At 63.2% G+C, this 19,379-nt stretch overlaps 7 protein-coding genes across 7 annotated transcripts in view; 3 read left to right on the top strand and 4 right to left on the bottom strand.

Annotated features, from left to right (window-relative positions):
• Positions 1–955: 955 nt before the first annotated feature.
• Positions 956–3,502, bottom strand: PAN0_020c5904 (p-loop containing nucleoside triphosphate hydrolase protein; the record flags this gene model as incomplete). Its single annotated transcript, XM_014798598.1, has 1 exon — positions 956–3,502. One exon carries the CDS (start codon positions 3,500–3,502, stop codon positions 956–958), a length of 2,547 nt encoding a protein of 848 aa, XP_014654084.1.
• A 218-nt stretch (positions 3,503–3,720) lies between these two features.
• Positions 3,721–5,976, top strand: PAN0_020d5903 (meiotically up-regulated 71 protein; the record flags this gene model as incomplete). Its single annotated transcript, XM_014798597.1, has 1 exon — positions 3,721–5,976. The coding sequence occupies one exon, from the start codon at positions 3,721–3,723 to the stop codon at positions 5,974–5,976; it is 2,256 nt and encodes a 751-aa protein (XP_014654083.1).
• Positions 5,977–5,996: 20 nt separating this feature from the next.
• PAN0_020c5902 (DUF926-domain-containing protein) lies at positions 5,997–7,538 on the bottom strand (the record flags this gene model as incomplete). Its single annotated transcript, XM_014798596.1, has 1 exon — positions 5,997–7,538. The coding sequence occupies one exon, from the start codon at positions 7,536–7,538 to the stop codon at positions 5,997–5,999; it is 1,542 nt and encodes a 513-aa protein (XP_014654082.1).
• Positions 7,539–7,827: 289 nt separating this feature from the next.
• PAN0_020d5901 (oligosaccharyl transferase beta subunit) lies at positions 7,828–9,513 on the top strand (the record flags this gene model as incomplete). Its single annotated transcript, XM_014798595.1, has 1 exon — positions 7,828–9,513. One exon carries the CDS (start codon positions 7,828–7,830, stop codon positions 9,511–9,513), a length of 1,686 nt encoding a protein of 561 aa, XP_014654081.1.
• Positions 9,514–9,528: 15 nt separating this feature from the next.
• On the bottom strand, positions 9,529–11,235 carry PAN0_020c5900 (uncharacterized protein; the record flags this gene model as incomplete). Its single annotated transcript, XM_014798594.1, has 1 exon — positions 9,529–11,235. The coding sequence occupies one exon, from the start codon at positions 11,233–11,235 to the stop codon at positions 9,529–9,531; it is 1,707 nt and encodes a 568-aa protein (XP_014654080.1).
• A 167-nt stretch (positions 11,236–11,402) lies between these two features.
• Positions 11,403–12,058, top strand: PAN0_020d5899 (uncharacterized protein; the record flags this gene model as incomplete). The annotated part of the gene is made up of 2 exons (XM_014798593.1): positions 11,403–11,446; positions 11,503–12,058. 2 exons carry the CDS (start codon positions 11,403–11,405, stop codon positions 12,056–12,058), a joined length of 600 nt encoding a protein of 199 aa, XP_014654079.1.
• A 2,523-nt stretch (positions 12,059–14,581) lies between these two features.
• The window catches only part of PAN0_020c5898 (serine/threonine-protein kinase KIN4), a gene marked incomplete at both ends in the record, with an annotated part of 5,484 nt that continues 686 nt past the window's right edge, over positions 14,582–19,379 (bottom strand). The window contains one exon of the mRNA XM_014798592.1: positions 14,582–19,379. This exon is cut by the window's right edge and continues 283 nt beyond it. Coding sequence (XP_014654078.1) covers positions 14,582–19,379 — 4,798 coding nt within the window.

Raw genomic sequence — 19,379 nt, 5'->3', positions numbered from 1 at the left:
GGGGGGGGGGGGGGGGGGGGGGGGGGGGGGGGGGGGGGGGGGGGGGGGGGAGGGGGGGGAGTGATGCAATGCGGTGTATGGAGTGGAATGCGCATAAGCCGACGGTCTGCCATGCTGGCATGACATTGGACTGGCGATCCGAGCGTCGCATGCACGTCTAGTGGATGCTTGGCAGGCCTTGCGTAACGCGGGCGAGCGGATGGTGGGAGGGGTAAGGCGGGATGCCAAGAAGTGTCAATGAGTGGGGGCCCAGGCTCGTGCATATCGTAGCACCGCACACAGAAACCCGGAGCAACGGAGCGACGGAGCAACGGAGCGGAGAATAAGTTTTTTTGGCTCTATCTGACGTGCGCATCGACAGGCTGCCAAGAGATAAGCCGATAAGACGCAGCGCAGCCTACGGAATGCCAAGACCCCGCGTGCGTCGCCGTCTACCCAACACCGCCCTGCTGCCCCCTCCCCTTCCGCCGGTGAATTTTTTTTTCACAAAACTCTCCCCCTCCCTCTCTCTCCCGGCCACACCCTCATCTCCTTTCACGCTTCGTGGAAAGGACCATGAGAGAGTCAGGGTGATGATGGTAGTCAAAAGCATTGCGGTGGGGAGGTGGTGGGGAGCGGTGGGATGGGGTGGGATTGGGGGGTTGCGGAGAATTTATTGTTATTTGGCGGAGAGATGCGCGCTTTTCTTTTTTTAAACGCGCCTGGTCGCACGCGGCTTGGGGGGGGCGCAGCGCCAAGCGAAGACGCCCAGACCTTTCGTGCTTCTTGGACTGGAATGTGGGCCTCCAACCCCCCCACCCACGTGTCCGCGGCTGCGCATCTCCGTCTTCTCTCATGCCTACTTGGCCTCTCTCTGACCTAATAACCACCGCTCGCCCCCCCCCCCCCCCACTCTGACTCGAGAGCATTGTGAAAGGTTAACACGCCATTTTGTGCTTTTGTGTTCTGCATGATGCTATCGCTTGTGCGGTGGTGGTGCCCTTCCGAGCGCCTGCAGTCGCTTGGCCCTTCCAAATCGGATGCCCTCGAGCACGAAATCGATCGCGATCTCGGCGCGCTTCTTGCGCCGGTCCACCTCGGCACGGTAGCAGAAGGCGAGCGGGAAGCGGAAACTCAGCCAGAGGTAGAGGGTGAAGCATCGGTGGAGCGATTCCACCACCAGCAGCGTGGCGATGTTGATGAGCGGATGCGCGCCACTCCCACCTCCACCCGCACCGCTGTTGTGGCCCAGGTAGGCTACGAGCGGAAGGGGGTCGCTGGGTGGGGCGGTGGAATTGGCCGATTCGGTGGCGCGACGCCGCGCTTCGGTGGCTTGTTCCATCAGCTCGACCAGCTGCTCTTCCACCTCGAGCATGCCCAGTGCGTCGGCGGCTTGGTCGAAGCGCACCAGGCCGCCGCGCGAGAACTGGGCGACCGCCGAGGTGAGAAAGGCCACCACGCGTTCGTCGCGCATATTGGCCGGTGCATTCGAAAACGTCTCGCGCTCCGCCACGGTCAGCATGCCTGCCGAGGCCGACTCGACGAGCGGCGAGATGGCGAGCTGCTGCGAAAAGTCGGCCACAAAGTAGTGTGCCGCCTCGATGCGCGCCAGCAGCGCCACGTCGGCATACAGCTGCGAGAGCGCACGCAGCCCACCGCCCGGCTTGGCACTGGGCAGCATCGCCGAGAGCTGAGACAGCGCCTCGCGCGCAGGCTGGATCGCTGCACGCGTGATCGGACGCAGCGGAGATGCGAGCGCGGCGCGCAGCACCTCGAGCTCGTGCTCGTGGCGCGTGGTCACAATGCCGCCCAGATCCGCAGGCTTGGTTGAGGCGGATTGCGTCCCGTAACGACCCGCACGCCCCGCGATCTGCTTGATCTGACTAGCAGAGAGCGTCACCTCCTCCGAACCGTTCCACTTGGTGAGCGTGTCGAACACAACGCGCTTGATGCGCAGGTTGAGACCCATGCCGATGGCGTCGCTCGCCACCATGACGTCCAGCTTGCCCTCGTTGAACAGCTTCGCCTGTTCCGCCTTGGTCTCGGGCGGCAGCGCACCGTACGCCACCGCACACCGCAGCCCCGTCTTTTGCTCGATCTCGCGCTTGAGCGCAAAGATGCCCGAGCGCGAAAACGCGACGATGCAGTCGCCTCGCTCGATCTGAGCCAGGTCGTTGTGGAGCGACTCGTCAGCGACGCTCAGCGGCGTCAGACGCTCGTACCGGTGGATGGTGAGGTGGTCGCCGCATGCCTCGGCGAGCTTCTCGATGAGCGGGATCACGCTCGCCTCGCCACACAGATGCAGCTCCTTGGCCGGCAGTCCGAGCACGGCGGCGGTCCAGGCAAAGCCGCGCTGCGGGTCGCCGATCATCTGGATCTCGTCGATGACGCCCACGTCGACGCTGCTCGAAGTCGACACCATCTCGACCGTGCAGCTCACCAGGCCGGCGAGCGCGTCGACGGTGCGCTGCTCTTCGCCCGTGACCAGGTTGCAGGCGCGCGGCGCGACGCCGGGCGAGATGGTGCCCGTGTTGAAGCGGTCCCACACCTCGTGCGCGAGCAGCCGAAGCGGACCGGCGAAGACGCCCGTGCGCGCCTTGCTCAGCGCAACGAGCGCGCCGTGCGTCTTGCCCGAGTTGGTCGGGCCGACGTGCAGGTGGATGCTGCGCAGCATCGTGCGTGCGCGCGGATACTGGTGCGCCGGAAGGCGCAGATCCATGCACGAACGCAGCAGCATCAGCTGCGACCGAGCCAGCGAGATCTCGCCTGCGTTGCCGGACGTCTCGACGCGCGCGTACCCGCTGTCCATCCAGTCCAGAAACGCAGACAGGCAGAAGCGGCCCAGACACGCCTCACCCTCGACCGTGAAGGACGAGATGGCGTCCGGCAGATAGCCAAACACCACGGGCCGATGCACCTCCCCGCCGTCGTGCAGCAGTGCGATGTTCATCATCTCGTCCTGCGCCTCCTCGGACCACGTCCTGAACAGCTTCAATGCCAGCTCCTGATCCGCCAGTGGTGTCTTGGACGGTGTATACAGCTGCAGCACTTGACGCGCTGCATCGCCCTTGATCCCGTACACCACGAGCTGCGCCGGAAAATGAGGGTTGCCCGACAACGACTCGATCTTGTCTACGAGCTGCCGCGCAACGTGCTGTGCGGTGGGTGGTTCGGGTATCGAAAAGTCGGCCTCGATGCGTTTCTTCCCCCGGTTGTCGCCGAATCGGGGCTTGCCAGAGCGGTCGCGCCTGTCCTTGCCCTTGCCGCTGCCGAAGCGAGCCGCTCCGCCCGACTTGGAGCCGCCTCGTGGCGGGCCACCCCTCGCGACGAGGGCAGACGTCTGGAAGCCTCGACCGAGCACGGCGATGTGCGTTGGTGGCGGCATGCAGCAGATCGTGCAAGCTTGCCGTGCGAGAGCAGCCGAGCAAGCAGCCGCGCGGGACGTCGACGCGGACCAGCCTGCTAGAGACGATGTCCCTGCTGCTGTTGCTGCGGCGACCGATGCTATTGATCTGTTGAGCATCCTTGCAGGGCGAAGGTATTGTGGTGGCTGAGCAGGAAGGAAGTGTGCTTCTCATCTTTTTCTTCGTCCGAAGCCGATCCGGAGATGCGCGAAAAAGTGGAGAAATGCTCGAAATTTGCCGTCCGCTGGACTTTCTTCTGCATTTTTGGGCTTACATAATCAACCCTCCACCTGGACCCTTTTATGGTGCTTTCGGCGGCTTTTTTTGGCTGGCCAAGATGCTCTCGACCATCATCACACTCAACCACCAGCATCGACGGCACCGACGACACAGGCTCGAGGACAACGGCACGATGAAGGTGGTAGGCCTGCTGAGTGGCGGCAAGGATTCGTGCTACAACCTCGTGCACTGTGTGCAGCAGGGTCACGAGCTTGTGGCGCTAGCAACGCTCGCACCGCCAGGCTCCAAGGATGAGCTCGACTCGTACATGTACCAGACGGTCGGACACGATGCAGTGCACCTCGTTGCTGCTGCCTTGGGTCTGCCGCTCTATCGTCGCGAAATCAAGGGCACGGCTGTCAACCAGCGCTCGGAGTACGGTTCGCGTGCGCCCGCCTCCTCCTCGTCCAGCACCCACGGCGAGGCTCTGGACGACGAGACGGAGGACCTGTACCACCTGCTGCGCGACGTCAAGTCGCACCATCCCGACGTAGAGGCCGTGTCGGTGGGCGCGATCCTGTCGAACTATCAGCGCGTGCGCGTCGAGCATGTGGCGCTGCGGCCCGACCTCGGCCTCACGCCGCTGACGTTTCTGTGGCAGCGCGACCAGGCGCAGCTGTACGCCGAGATGCTCGATGCCGGGCTCGTCGCCGTGCTCATCAAGGTCGCCGGCATCGGTCTGGATGAGCGCGATTTGGGCAAGACGCTCGGTCAGATGCAGCCTAAGCTCACGAGGCTGGCGGCCATGTATGGCGCGCACGTTTGTGGCGAGGGCGGCGAGTACGAGACGCTTGCCGTCGACTCGCCGCTGTTCAAGCAGCGCATCGACCTGCAAGACGTCGAAACCGTCGTGCACTCGGACAGCGGATTTGGAAGCGTCAGCTATCTGCGCCTCAAGAACGCCGTGCTCGTGCCCAAGGATGTTGAGCAGTCCAAGACCCGAGCGACTACACCGCCTCTGCTCGATGCGCTGGGTGAACGCACACTCGCTGCAGCTCGTGCGGCGTACCAAGACGAAGCGTCGACAGAGTCGGGGATCCAGGAGCTTACTGCCAAGACAGCGGGGCTGGAAGTCGATTCTCCGGCATCGGTGTTGCCGGCGCCATCGGCGCGGAGGAGTGGCAGGTACGTGGTGCTGTCCAACATCACGGGCGTTGGGGCAGCAGAGGTTGAGGACCAAGTGCGTGCCGCCTTCGATACGGTGCGCAAGCTGCTGTTGGCTGAGCGATTGGGGATGGAGCATATCGCGCATGTCAATCTGTACGTGCGGTCGCAGACGCTCTTCTCGCGCATCAATGCGGTGTACCGCGAGCAGTTTGGTGTCTCGCCCCCCACGCGCGCATGTGTAGCGCTCCCGCTCCCACCAGGTTGTGAGCTGGTGCTGAGCATCGTTGCGTTCGACACCGCGCCGGAGGGTGGGATGGTGTTCGATCGACGCGCGCTGCATGTGCAGGGGCGTTCGTTCTGGGCACCTGCGAACATCGGACCGTATTCACAGAGCCTTCTGGTGGCGGAAAAGATCTGGGTGGCAGGACAGATCGGACTGGTACCCGCGGATTTATCGCTGCCAGAGGATGCACCCACCCAGGCGGCGTTGAGTATCCAGCATGCGCGCAGGATCGTCAAGGCGACGGTGAATGATTTGGGCGGAAGGAAGGTGCAGCGAGGTTGGGTCGAGGGCGGGATTTGCTGGATCGAGCATGCGGAGGATGTGCATGCTAGGCTCGAGATGGCTAGACACGCCTGGCTCGCTCAATGTGTCGAAGACGAGGAAGAGGAAGGGGAGGGATGGATGGGAAAGACCGAGGGACAGCAAGTGGGGTTGTTGATGGTCACTCTTCCTCGTGCGGCTTTGCCACGAGGAACACTGATCGAGTGGCAACTCACTGCACATACGGGCCGCGTTCCACCACCGATATCAGCGGTGGAGGTTGACGAGGATGATGTGGGATCGGACTGCGATGTGCGTGTTGTACGTACGCGTGCGGTGGTAGCTGGCATGGAGGCTGTCCATACAGTGACCACGTCCAGGGCGGGGCAGAGCTCGTTTGGACTGCTCACCCTACGCATCACCTCTGAAGACCCAGTCGACGACGAGGCTTTTGCACAGTCGATCGACGCACTCACAAGCGCCTACGCAGTCCACCTCTTCCTGCCCCTCCTTCCACGCACCTCCCAAGCCCTCTCCACCCTCCGATCCATCCTACCCTCCATCATACTCGACACTGCACAGCACGTTCCCTGCACATCCCTACACACCCCCGACCCCACACTGCAACACGTCGACGTCGCACTCGCATGGCATGGCATCTAGAAATTCCATTACGTCCTAGATTACTCGGTACCGGGCTGGAGGGTGTCGACGAGTTCCTTAAACTGGCTGACGATTTCGCGTTCCTTCTTGGCCTTTTCCTCGGCCTGGAGCCTAAGCATGGATCGCTTTTCCTCGGCACTGATCACCTGGTTCTCCTTGCGCATGCGCACGGCGTTCATGCGGTGGTGTCGACTGCCGCTCATCACGTAGCCGGCCTTCTCGTACGCCTCGATCTGGTCCGACGACAGCCCGATCTCGCCACGACGCGGGATGCGCTTGCCGTCCTGCACGAACGACGCCATCGCAGACCCCTCGCCGGGTAGCAACGCGCCTCCGTACGCGCGCGGATCAATCGGCTTCCCGTCTGCGCCTGTCGAAGGCAGCGTAGGTCCAACCTCCTCTGAACTCGCTGAGCTGACTGAGCCGCGTCGATCACTAGTCCCGCCGGCGTGAGGAGCAGAGTCCGAGTGGCCAGCAGCCGAGGCTGAGCGCGAGCGGCGGTGTGAGCGGTGACGACGGTCAGAGTCGCGTCGTTTGGAGTGGCGACGGTGCGTGCGCGATGCATCAGACTCGGAGCCAGACTCGGACGCACTCGACGCCCTGGAGCTGCGCTTGGATCGCGCGTGCCGGTCGCTGTCGCGGTCGTCGCGGCACGACCGGGACGAGCGCGAGGAGCGATGTCGATCGCGCTCCGAGTGGTGTCGATGGCTGCGCGACGACGAGTGCCTGTCGCTGCGCTTGCCCTCGCTCCGATGCCTGTCCCTATCCGAGTCGCGATGTCGCCTCGAGGAGCTCTCGTGCTTGCGCTTGCGCTTGCGCTCCTCGCGCTCCTCGTCGCTTTCGAGCGTAGGATGCGGCGGACTGGGCGGCCAGATGGAGACATTCGAGTTCTTGCGCTGCTCGTTGCGCGAGGCGAAGAAGCCGCCGTCACCACCGCCGTTGCTGTGGCTGCCCGCCGAGGCGTATGGATCGCGCGGAAGACGTTTCCACTGCGCTGCACCATACTCGGACGAGCCACTGCGATCGCCACCCTGCCTGTCGTCGCTGTCAGCGTCAAAGTATCGACCGCCACGCGAGCCGCCCCAGCCACCACCGTTGCGGGAGTCGGAGCGGTCGCGGTCGTCGCGCCCTCGTGCACTCCCGCCGTCGGGACGCGGCGGCGGCACCCATCGGTCGGCCTGGGGTCGGGGAGCCCGCCGCTCCGGATGTGTGAACGGCCGCGGTGGCGGAGGTGGCATGCTGGACGTCGAGGGTTCAGCGTCGTAGGAGGGTGACGCACGTCTCTGGCGTACGGGGCTGCGGCTGGATCTGTCTCTCCGGTCGTGCTGAAGTGGGGAGGAAGAACGCGAGCGGGAGCGGGCGCGTGAATTGCGCTGGTACGGGTCATCTCGTGTGTCGTCGCCACGGTCGTCGTTGGCTGGGCGAGGCGCTCGTTTGGATGCGAGCAGACGTGCGCGCAGCTGCTGCTCTCTGTCGAGGCTGTCGTGCGTGTCTGCCGCCGGTGCATCTGCAGAAGAAGATTCGGCAGTACCTGCGCCGAGGCGCTCTGCCAGCGATGGCATGGTGTCGCGCGGCGTTCGTGATGATGATCGTGGGGACGATGAGCAAGTGTCGTCAGGGTTCACCTTGAAGCCCAACTCAGCCGAGCCGACTTGTTCGAAAATGTTCAAGATGTTAGACCTCACAATTGAAGCGCCGACTCGTGCGAGTAGAAGAAAAGGCGGTGGTGAGCTGGAGCTCCGAGGCGGCGCCACGCACAGACGCCCTCTCAATTGCTCGTGCTGCGACCGACGCTTTCCATTGCCCAACCATCTCTTCATCTCGGTCTCGACCCATTGTCGCACCCTCAAGATGGCCATCGTCAAGCATGCAGCAAGGAGAGCGAGTGCGCTCTGCTCGCTCCTCGCGCTCGCAGCGCTCGCGCTCTTCTGCACACTCACCTCGGCGCTTCTGTCGGCCACGGGCAACCGTGTGCTCGTCGTGGTCGAGCCCAGCTCCAAGCCTTTGTACTCGACATTCTTCGAAGGCCTCACCTCGCGCGGATATCAAGTAGGCTTCAAGGCGCCGCGCGATGCCAAGCCGCAGCTCGTAGAGCACGATGTGTTGTCGTTCGACCATCTCGTGCTGCTCTCGCCGGCAGCCAAGTCGCTCGCGGCCGACCTGTCGCCACAGCAGCTGGTCGAGTACCTCAAGAGCGGCGGAAACATGCTCGTCGCTCTCGACTCGAGCACCAGCGAGATGCATCGTGACCTTGCGCGCGAGTTCTCGCTCGAGTTCGACGAGCGCGCAACGGCGCTCGTCGACCACTTCCGCGCAAGTCCGCAGCTGGATGCGGGCAACCACACCACCGTCTTGGTTGGAGGCAAGTCGTCCACGGCCTGTCTGTCTGCGGGTGGACCTGTGCCCAATACGAATGTGTTTGCCGAGGAGACGCTGCTGGCTGCACAGACCAAGCCGCTGCTGTACCGCGGCATCGTGCACCGCGTGGGCGCCAACCCGCTCGCATTCCCGCTGGTCGTGCCGCCCGCGACGAGCTACTCGTCCGAAGCACCTGCGCTCGTCAAGGAGCAGGACGCAGTGGTGGAGTCGACGTCCTACTCCACGCCTGCACCCGTCACGGTGACGACGACGCGCATCATCGACGGCGAGACCGTCAGCTCCGAGGTGGTGTCCACGCCGCGTGCGGTGCCGACGGTGGTCAAGTCCAAGTCCGCCTCGAAGCTCGGCAAGAACGGCTGGGTGGCCAACCGCGCAGGTGTCGAGGCGCTCGAGACCAAGCGCGAGCTGGTGGCCGGTGTGTCGACGGGCGCTGGGTCGATCGTTTCGCTCGTGTCTGGATTCCAGCTGGCGTCCAACAGCGCACGCGCCGTGTTTGTGGGGTCGACCGATCTTCTTTCGGACGCCTTTGCGGGGGGCGAGACGGTGAACCGCGAGGTGGTGCGTGATCTGACAGCGTGGACGTTCCAGGAGCGAGGAGTGCTCAAGGTGGTGGGCACGCACCACCACCGCGTGCGCTCGGACGCCAGCGACGTTCGCGAGGACTACGAAGAGACTGCAGCGGGTAACTCGATGTACCGCATCAAGGACCATGTCTACTACAGCCTCGACTTGGTGCAGCACGTCCCTGACCGCGGTTGGGTTCCGGCAGACAAGACGCTCGACATCCAGGTGGCATTCCGTATGCTGGATCCGTACATCACTGCGCACCTTGCCGCTGAGGATGCGGCCAACTACACGCATCCCGTCGAGGGCGACACGAGCGGTGCATTTACGAGGTTCGCTACGACCTTCCAGGTTCCTGACCGTCACGGCGTGTTTACGCTGCACGTCAACTTCAAGCGTGCCGGACTGTCGTTTGTCGAGACCAAGGATACGGCGCCCGTAAGGCCGTTTAACCACGACGAGTATCCGCGCTTCCTCAGCTCGAGCTGGCCCTACATCACGGGCGCGCTCAGCACCTCGCTCAGCTTTGTCGTCTTCACCGCTCTGTGGTTGACGCTGCGCCAGGAGCCACCGGCGCACAAGAAGACCAAGTGATGCAAGATGCAATTTCTACAATGTGCAGGATGAGTACAGCAGCTCGGGATTTGCATGGCCAAAGTACGCTATTGGCGGTGAGCGTGGGTGTGTGAGCAGGGGAGAGGCGAAGTTGAGCCACCAGAATTTGCGGTCCGTGACGCCGAGGAGGTGGGTGGGTGTGGCAGCCACTGCGTACTGTGGGCTGTCGGTGCTGGGGAGGGCGAAAGCGGTCCATCCTGTATTGGGCTTGGTGGCACCGGGGGAGTCGAGGAGCGGAACGGTGTAGTGCTCGAGGAACTCGATGTCGAATACGCGCACTTGGGCGTGACGTGCTCCACCTGCGATGAGGAGGTGCGCACGCGGCCCACCAAACGCCAAACTGTATACGGCATCGGTAGGATGGTGCTCTTTCAATACGGCGATTGCATCCATCTCTCGTCTCCTTCGGCCGGGCTGGTTGAGGCTGCGTGTGTCGTAGACGCGAACGGAGCCGTCATAGAATCCGGCAAAGAGGAGCCAGGATGGGATGTGCGAGTGCGCAGGCGCGGTGGCAAGCGCAAACACAGACGTGCGCTGCCGCGTGCCGACGTACATCGGTTCGCCCAGCTCCAGCCCTGCGCTGCGTAGGAGCGGATAGATGTACACCGCCTTCTCGCCCGTCATTCCCACTGCCACCCACCGCTCGTGCAGCAGTACCGACCACGCGCGCGCGCCCACACCACCTTCGGCGGGTGCATTGTTAAACGCAGCACTGCGAAAGCTGCGCGGTGTAGAGGAGCGCGACGACTCCGAGTCGGGAGTGTCGGTGGTCGGGGAAGCTGTGCCGTCTTCATCCATCTGCCACGCGATCGACTCCGCACCCAGGTGGACGCGCAGCTGCCCGCGTTTTGATATGGATGCGATCCATGCCTCCTCATCGTGCTCGGGCGAGAAGACGGATACGCCTGCGATCTCGAATCGACCCATGGATGCAAACGTCTTGTGCACCTCGACTGATTTCGACGAGTGCACAGCAAGCACCTGGACGCTGCCGTCCGCGTACCCCACGACCAGCCTGGATGCGGCAGCGTCGACGGGTCGAATGGCGGTGATGTCGTGCCATGGATCCGTCTTGGCCGCCACCCTCCCCTGGGCCGGTGTGAGCATCGTTCCGGGCTGAGAGCGACTATCCAGCGTGAACCTCGCTTCGAGCGCAGGAGGCGAGGTGGGGCCGGGTGTGGGGGCGATGAAGAGGTCGCATCGCACGCCGACGGCTGTCCAAGAGTCGCCGATCGCCAGCGTGGGGATTGCAAAGTCGCCACGTTGCCATCGCGGTCTACCGGCGGGTGGGATCTTGGCTCTCAGCGCTGCGGGCAGGTCGATCGACTGCGCCTCGAGCACGAGCTCGTTCCAGCTGGTGTGCAGTTGTGCGGCGTGGCGGCAGACGAACCATTCGAGTGAGCGTGCGGCCAGACGCGATGAGCGCGTGCGCTTCGCATGCTCGACGTACTCGCGGTGAAACGGCGCCAGGGAAGACAGCGATATGATTGGGTAGAGAGAGAGGAGCAGCACACGCCATGCGTGCTGGTCGATCAGATGCAGCAGACGTCGGCAGACCTGCGAGAGGGCAGCGTAGGAGGCGGCAGGGAGATGGCGCAGGATGAGCAGCCATACGTCGAGCGGGACGTGCAACAGCGCCGAAGCAGCCGGAGCCACTATACCACCACCAGCAGCGTGCAAAGCGGAAGGCTGCCGCCCCATGCTCTCTCGATGCGATGTCGTTATGCCAAAGATGTAGTCGTGTCGAAGGGAGTCTGATTGATGCAGACAAGGAAGAGTGAAACTCAGCCTCCACATATATTTGTGCGGGGTCGGCTGTCATATGCAGGTCGTGTGCATCTCGACTCTCAACCATCATCCTCCGAGCCATGTCGATTCGCTTCCACAAGGGTCCATCGATCATCACACTGTTGTGCGTATTGCTATGCCTACTTGTGCACCCTTCGCATACTGACACCTTGATTCCAGTCATGACGCCTCTTCGCCTGCTTCGAAACAGGTGCTGCAGCTGCTGACCAACTACACTCGACGCACTGCCCAGGCAGCACCGTCGAGTGGGTCGCACGGCGAGTCGTGCGTGGTGGAAGCCAACGGCGGCGGTGTGGGTGCGTCCGAGTATCTGAGGCAGGCAGCTGAGCCGCCGAGCGAATCGGCATTCCAGCTCGAGGTGGTGGATCGAAAGGCCAACCCTCCCACCGCGCACCAGCTCAGGAGCATCATCGACTACCTAGCGTCCAGCGCCGAGAGCCAACAGTCTGAAGGAAAGATTGAGGCAAAGCGAGCAAAGCCGAGGTATACGCCCAGTGGCTTCGACTTGAAAGCACACGAGCAGCGACGCACCGCTTTGGCACAACACCTCGTCGACTCGGACGCCGGCATGCCGCGCATCAAAGACGGCCCCATCGTCGTCAACTGGGACGAGGGTGAGGCGGCTACCTCACTCGACGGTGTGCAGCGTATGCTGGCGCGGCTCCAGCAGCAAAAGTCGGAACGAGAACCGGCTTCGTCGTGCGTGATTGCTTGATCGATTAACACACCAACCGTGGAATGAGCACCCACGCGCGCCAGACATCTGCCTCACCTTGCCCCAGCTTAGCCCCCGTCCGCTTTGTCGCATCATCACGCCTAGTTCTCACTGCCCACCACCAACGCGCCATAGTCAGAGTCGCTCCTTCAGCCGCAATCAATACCCCTATGCACACATTGGGTTACCTTCACACACGGACTCCACTTGTCCGAATCGTGTCTGCTGTGTCTGATGATCTTGATGACTGTTGGCGCAGTGATGTGATGCAACGCTACGACGCTGCTGATCTTGGCTGCTGCTGCGGTCCGCCGTCTGGCACTGATCTCGTTCACCGTACACCTGTGTAACGCCAGCGGGTGGCCACATCGTCCGATTCCGCAAAGTGCAATCAAGTGCATTCGAACGTACAAGGCGCTTTCGGCGAGTGGATCGCACGTCGCGTATGGGCACAGCCCCACCGAACAGAAGCGTTGGTGTACGCATGCAGGAGGCAAGCGATCGAGGCGAGTCCCTTTGCCACCAAGCCCCAACATCACAACGTAAGCATGCAGGCTGTGCAAGGCGCATCAACATGCGTACCTTGCTTGCCAAGTTAGCTCCGACTGTGCGGCCAATCCTTCGCCAACGCTTCCTAGTGTCAGCTCGGCCCACTTGACCATGAGCCCCAAAGCCAGTGCTCACAACCATTGGGTTCCAGGTTGATGATTCGATCGCCACCCGTCAAGCCCCGAACCCGAACCTGAACACAGTTGGCCGCGTACGACGAGCCTAGATCGTCTCGGCCATCATCCCAGTCCACCGAAGGACACAGTTGAACGATCACCGACGCAGTGCAAGTGCAAGTGCCAAGACTGAGCTTGACACCATTTTGTACGCTGCTCTCACGCTTCACGCATCCGTATGACGCCCGTCGCACATCCATCTCGACCACACCACCATCCCCGCCTCAGAACCGCACCAAAATCGTAGTTGCACCGCATCAGTTTGGCATTGTTTGAAGCAGCACGTGCATGATTCACTGGCCATCAAGCAGAAGGCCTTGGTCTCATGGCCAATTGCTTTGCTACTACTTCGGTGGCGTTGGCGACCATCAGGCGACAAGGATTTTCAGCAACAGACGCACTTTGCGTGTGGATGGCCTCCATGGTCTCGGGAAACAGCATTCTTCGACTTGAAGCGGAAACATGATGGTGCACGGCAAGAACAAGCAAGATTCTCGTTCAACGACCAGACTGGTCCGCGTGCAAGTACGAGCTTGATCGGGTGCACGTGCGATGCACGGTCAACGAGCTGCGAAAGTGGGATGGTGCTACCGCTGTTTGGAGTACGCATGCGTCGTTGCACCAACTCTCTTGCGTAGCTTGATTCGTGCGGTCTGAATTGCACCAACTCCAACCTCGTGTCAGCATCTAGCCCGCTCGCTTCAATCACGTCTGTGTGGCCAGCATTTTGATCATCATGCACAGGTCCAGGGACAGCAGGATTCTCGGCCCCAAGTGCGATTAGAAAGTGGTCAGCGGCAAAGAGGTGCTTGCTGATCAGCTCGTTACCCTTTTGTGGCTGCCTCAATGCAACGACGCATGCGTACTCAAAAGAAGGTGATGCCAAGCAGGAGACGCTCGTCGCACGCCACCGACCGCACTATCGCAACACACACCCACCTTCCCGCTCAACTCCCGTCCGTTGCGTGCAAACTTCAACCTGACCACTGGTACGCAAACCGTCGGATGCGAGCATGTCTATCCTCTTTTCAATTCGTACTCCTGCGCCAGACCTTACGCGTGGCCTTCATTTGCAAGCCTCTGCAAGCACCAGATCCAACTTGGTCGCTGCCCTGGATCAACTTTTGTCGTCGGTGCAATTCTAGCGCTTCGGACCGCTTGACCAAGTTTGTATTGCATCACAGTCACGACATTTCTCCTCTCGTGCGGGCAGAATAGAGGGAAACATGGTGAAAAGTTGTGAAAAGTTGTCTTGTGCAAAGAGCGAGAAGGTGATAGCTGTGCATCGACACTGACGAGCCGAATGCGACAAGAAATCGGGGGTATGACGAAAAAAAAGTGGCGAATGCGATGCGGATGGATAGTGTTGGGGCGTCGCGTGCGACGACACGGGCGGAAGGAGTTGATGCGAATGCAATGGATTGATCGGAACGAATGTGTACGATGGTGTGTGTCCATGTACAGGCGCGAGCGAGTGAGCAAAAACCAACTGAGTGAGCGAGGCGTGCATGGTACAGGTAGGAGCCGTCCATCCAGGTACCCGTCCGACCGAGTCGGATCAACCCACCAACAGATAGCATTCCACCATCCCCCTACCCACACAACACACCCGTTCCGCTCAATTTTCCTTCCTCTCCATGCGGTGCAAAAGGTGAACAAGTCGGCGAGGTGTGAGCATGTCTACGTGTGTATAGAGATTGACGAGTGCGAGGAAAAACGGGTATGACAAAAAAAGGTGGCCGAATGCGATGAAAGAAAAAAAAAAGTAACGGCGGCCGGCGTTCTTTGAAAGGCCGCATCAAGCCGCCACGCTGCTGCCGAGGTGGGCGCGGTCAAGAAGCGCCTGGTAGATAAACTTGTATGCCCACAAGTTGCCCTTCATGCGGCGGATGTCGAGGCTGTACAGGCCGGGCAGGTTCTTGATGCGCGTCACCTCGACCGAGAATCGCACCTCCTGCCCGCCGTCCACGGCGGCATCGCCGTACAGCGGCGGCGGCTGGTTCTCGTCGCCCACCACCAGCTGCGACGCCACCGTCGGCGAAGAAGGCAGCGTCGACATCCCGCCCAGCTTGGGACTCGTCGCACCCGCCTGGTACGAGCCGCGACGCAGGAAGCTGCGCAGCGAACCACCACCGGGCGTGCTGGCGCTGGGTGTGAGCGTCTCGCGGTGGCTCATGCGCGACGAACGCTCCACATCCGCCTGCGTCGGAGGGAAGACCGAGCTGCGAATGCTCATGCCAATACCGTGCGTCGCACTGATGAGCGTCTTGGCGCGCTTGCGACGCACACACTCGAGCTTAAAGTCCTCGTCCTTCTCGCGGCGCACCTCGATGCCCATCTCGTACAGCACGCGCTGCACCTCCCTCAGCACCTCGATCGGCGAGCGCGACGTGAGCGCAGACTGATCCACCGCGCCCAGGTGGTAGCGCAGCTGCGTCTCGTTGAACGGCACAACCGCCGCCGATGAGCCACTCGCGCGCGCGCCAGCCTGCTGCGCCCGCTGCTGCTGCTGCTTGGACTGCGGGCGCTCGCGCTCGACGCCAGACACGTTCGACACATTCGAGACAGCCGAGAGCGACGCCTTGGGCGTCGCCTGCTGCTGCACCGTCGAGGCGCTCGACTTAATGCCGTCGCTCTCGCCGTGCGAGGCGTCGGTGAGGTTGGTGGCCTGGGTGAGCTCGGTCGCCTCGCTGTTCTCGCTGTGCGTGCCCGAAGCCGAGCGCGACGAGGGCACCGACGAGGCACCACTCACACCTTCGCTGCCGGTCTGCGCATCGGCGTGACGGCCATGTCCATGAGCACTGGGCGAGGCGTGAGCACCCGTGACGATGACCGAGGGCGTGGAAGGCGCAGCGCCGTTAATTTGTGGCGAGGCGGGCGCCCTTTCGAACGGACCGAGGGGCGGCTGCTCGTTAAACGTGCCACGCGAAAGGCTCTTCTTGCGGAACCAGTCCATGACCTTCTTGGCGGCATTGCTCGAGGGTCCCGTGGTGGAGGTGCTGGCGATGGTGGAGCCGTCGTAGAAGGTCCTGTCCTGCGAATGCTGCGCCGCTTGCTGCGCCTGGTAACGCGAGCTGCCAGTAGGCTGCTGCTTGGACGAGGCCGACGAAGTCGAGTAGCTTCCGGAACCAGCCAGGCTGCCCGACTCCTTCCTCTGCTTTTGCGCAGCTGCGCGCGTGTTGGCGGCAGGCACCGAGTCTTCCTTGGCACGAGTGGAAGGGCGCGAAGCCGAGTTGGACGCAAGGCTCGTCTCGAGCGCACGCGCGCGGTCCGAGGCGGCGGGCGAAGGCTCGTTGGCGCGGCCAACGACGAGGCTCATCGCCTTGCGACGGCTGCTCTTTTCGGCAGCGCTATTCGAGCTGGGTGCGCGGTCCAGGGCAGGTCGAGTGACGCTGTTCCTCTTGCTCTTGTCGGCGGACGCATCGGTGGGAGCCAGCTTGTCTTCGGCGCTTCGCACGGCAGCTGCATTGGCATTGGCGTGGCTGGCGCCGTTGGAGCCGAGGAGGCGACCAAAGAAGAACTTGTCGGTGGACATGCCCTTGCGATGGCGAGTGGCTGCGGCGGCGCCCTTGTCGGCGGTGACGGGTCGGGTGGCCGAAGGCGGGCGCGTCGACGAAGCTGGCGCTTCTGTCGAGGCAGAGGGGAAACCGACCGACTGCGACGAGGGCAGTGGGTTAGAGGAGATGCGCTGGCCCTGAGTCGAAGCGGCAGGCGCAGGACCAGCCACGTTGGTGCCCTCGGCGGTGGAGGCACGGTAGGATGCGCTGGCTGTGCTGGCCACACGTGCCCTGGTGCTCGACGACGACGTGGGCTGTGCACGGCTTGCGCCGGAGGATGCGGGGCCCTGTTCGGCGATGGCTGCAGGCACCGAGATGCGCGAGGCCGAGCTGGCCGAGACGGAGCGCATCATGTCCGGCGCCACGGGGCCGCGAGCCTCGATCTTGGCCTCGATGATCCTTTCGCTCTCGGGCACGAGCGCGGGCTTGGCCGGAATGACCGCCGCCTTGACGGGAACGGGAGCGGGAGCGGGCTGGAGCACCGAAGGAGGTGGCACGGCAGCGGCGGCGAGCTTGTCGGCGGCAGCTTTGGCGCGCTCGGCGTCGGAGGCGCGAGAAGCGGTGCTGCTGGCGCTGACCTTGCGATGCGACTGCGAGGTGTGACGCGAGCCAGGAGGAGAGGCGACGGCGGCGGTGGGAGCAGGAGCGGCATCGTTGCGCGATCGCTCGTCGCCGCCATACTCGAGCTGGATGGTGTGGCGCTGCACCTTTTGGGCGGCGGGTCGGCGCTGTTCGGCGCGGACGGGCGCAGGAGCCGGCGTGACCGACTTGCGCGTAGCAGGAGCATCGTCGTCGAGACGGGTGCGGGGCTCGCCGCGGGCGTTGCCGAGTGCCGTGACGGGGTCCACGAGAGGTGCTGGAGCGGCCGCAGCGACGTTGGCGTGGGTCGTGGCGCGGGGGAGTGGGGCGGCAGCGACGGGTTCCAGAGCGACGTGATGAGCAGCGGCAGCCGCCGGGACGGCAGTGACACGCGGAGCGCTTGTGGCGCTGCCGACGGGTTCGTAGAGACGATCGGGCACGGTTGCGCTGACGGGGAGCGTCTGCCGATGTGCGGTGGCGGCGGAGGAGGAGGCGGGAACGGCGGTGTTGGTGGTGTAGGCGGTACCGACGGAGAGGTGGGAGACGTTCTGACGCACCGACTGGCTGCGCTCGAGTTGCTGGCGACGCTGCTGCTCCTGGAGCTGATGCTGGTACATCATCTGCTGGCGGTACATCTGGCGCTTCTTGGTCTGCTGCTCCATGGCGGCGCGCTCGAGGTCGTCTACGGAGAACTTGAAGAGCTCGCGGTAGTTGCGGAGCCAGGAGTGCTGCATGACCTGCTCGAGGGTGGCGCGGCGGGTGGGGTCGGGGACGAGCATGCGCGAGAGGAGGTCGCGTGGTTGGGCGGTGATGTACTCTGGGAAGGAGAGCGGGGTGGCGAGGATGTACTTGTAGAGGAGGTTGATGTTGTCGCCGTCCGGGTTGGCGGGGTCGTCGTCGAAGGGGAGGTAGCCAGCGAGCATGGCGTAGAGGATGACGCCGCAGGACCACACGTCGACGGCGGAGCCTGCGTAGAGGCCGTCCTGGACGACGAGCTCGGGAGCGGCGTAGCAGGGAGAGCCGCAGCTGGTGGCCATGAGGTCGTTGCGCTTGTCCTCAAAGTTGTTGGCGAAGCCAAAGTCGGTGATGATGACGTTGCGGTTGCGGTCGAGGAGGAGGTTTTCGAGCTTGAGGTCGCGGTGTACGATCTTCTTGTGGTGAAGGTAGGAGACGCCCGAGATGAGCTGCGCGAAGAGGCGGCAGGCGTGGTCCTCCTTGAGGTACTTGTGGGCGAGGATGTGGTCAAAGAGCTCGCCGCCGGAGGCGTATTCGAGGACGATGCCGATGTAGCGGTCGGACTCGATGACCTCGTAGAGACGGACGATGTTGGGGTGGCGTACATCCTTGAGCACCTGGATCTCGCGTTCTACTTTGGACATCTTTGCGGGGTCCTTGTTTGGGTTGTCGTCGAGGTTGAGGGGCGCGTCGGAGGCGACCTTGTCGCGCTTGATGAGCTTGACGGCGACCTCCTCGCCCCACTCCTTGTGGACGCCCAGTTTGACTTTTCCGAACTCGCCTTCGCCGAGGGTCTGGAGGAGGAGGTAGTTTCCAAAGTGGACCTGCTGTCGACGCGGGTGAGCGGCAAAGTAGGAGAGGGCGGCGGGGGAGGTGATGGGGATGCCCGAGTTGAGTGCGTGCGTGGTGGTGGGGTCGATGTGTGCGGGGACGGGTGGGTTGGTGGAGTTGTGGGTGGTGGACATGGTGGGATGTGCGCTTGCGCGTCGCTCGGTGTAGTTGGGATTCATGCTGGCAAAGACGTTGGAGGCGCCACCGGCGGCTGCGGAAGCGGCGGAGCGAGCGGCGGCGGCGGAGGAGGTGTGCTCGGTGGGTGTGGGCATGGCAGAGACGGGACGATGGGAGTGGGATTGGCCGCCTGTGGCGAGCTTGCTGGGAGGGTGGTGCTGGGGAGCGAGGGCGGCAGCCGCGCCGGTCATGCTAGAGTAGGCGGCGGCGGACTGCTGGGGAGGAGGCGCGTACGCGGAACGCGACGAGGTGGAAGCAGAGCGCGTGACGGCTGCAGCGGAACCGGATACCTTGCGAGAGGAAGAGGCGACATCGTCCTGGAGGAATTGCGGGGGCGAAGCGGGAGGCGAGGGGTAGCCTGGCGACCTGGCCGAGTTGAGGTCGCTTGTGGCTGTGGCGGGGTAGGAGCCGGGCGACGCGGGTGGCGAAGGGTGGTGGTTGTGAGACGACATGGCGGCAGCAGCGTCGGCAAGACAGAGCAGACGAATGCGCAAGCAGCTAGGCCTGAGCGAGGAGCTGGATGGAGGGGGCCGCTTGACGGAAAGGAAAGGAGGGCTTGGAGTGAGCTTGATCAGACGGATGTCGACATGAACGAGGTGAGGCTTTGCGTCGCCAAGGATGGTGGTGGTGGTGGTGGAGAGGGCGGAGATGGAGGTGAGTGGCGACGACGACGACGGTGACGGCGACGATGACCCGACGAGGGATGGAAGTTCGGCG

This window comes from Moesziomyces antarcticus (assembly GCF_000747765.1).
Source record: "Moesziomyces antarcticus DNA, scaffold: scaffold_v10020, strain JCM 10317, whole genome shotgun sequence".
In the NCBI taxonomy this organism is placed as follows: domain Eukaryota; kingdom Fungi; phylum Basidiomycota; class Ustilaginomycetes; order Ustilaginales; family Ustilaginaceae; genus Moesziomyces; species Moesziomyces antarcticus.
The sequence above is the reverse complement of the archived record's forward strand: the minus strand, read 5'-3'. Positions and strand labels throughout refer to the sequence as shown.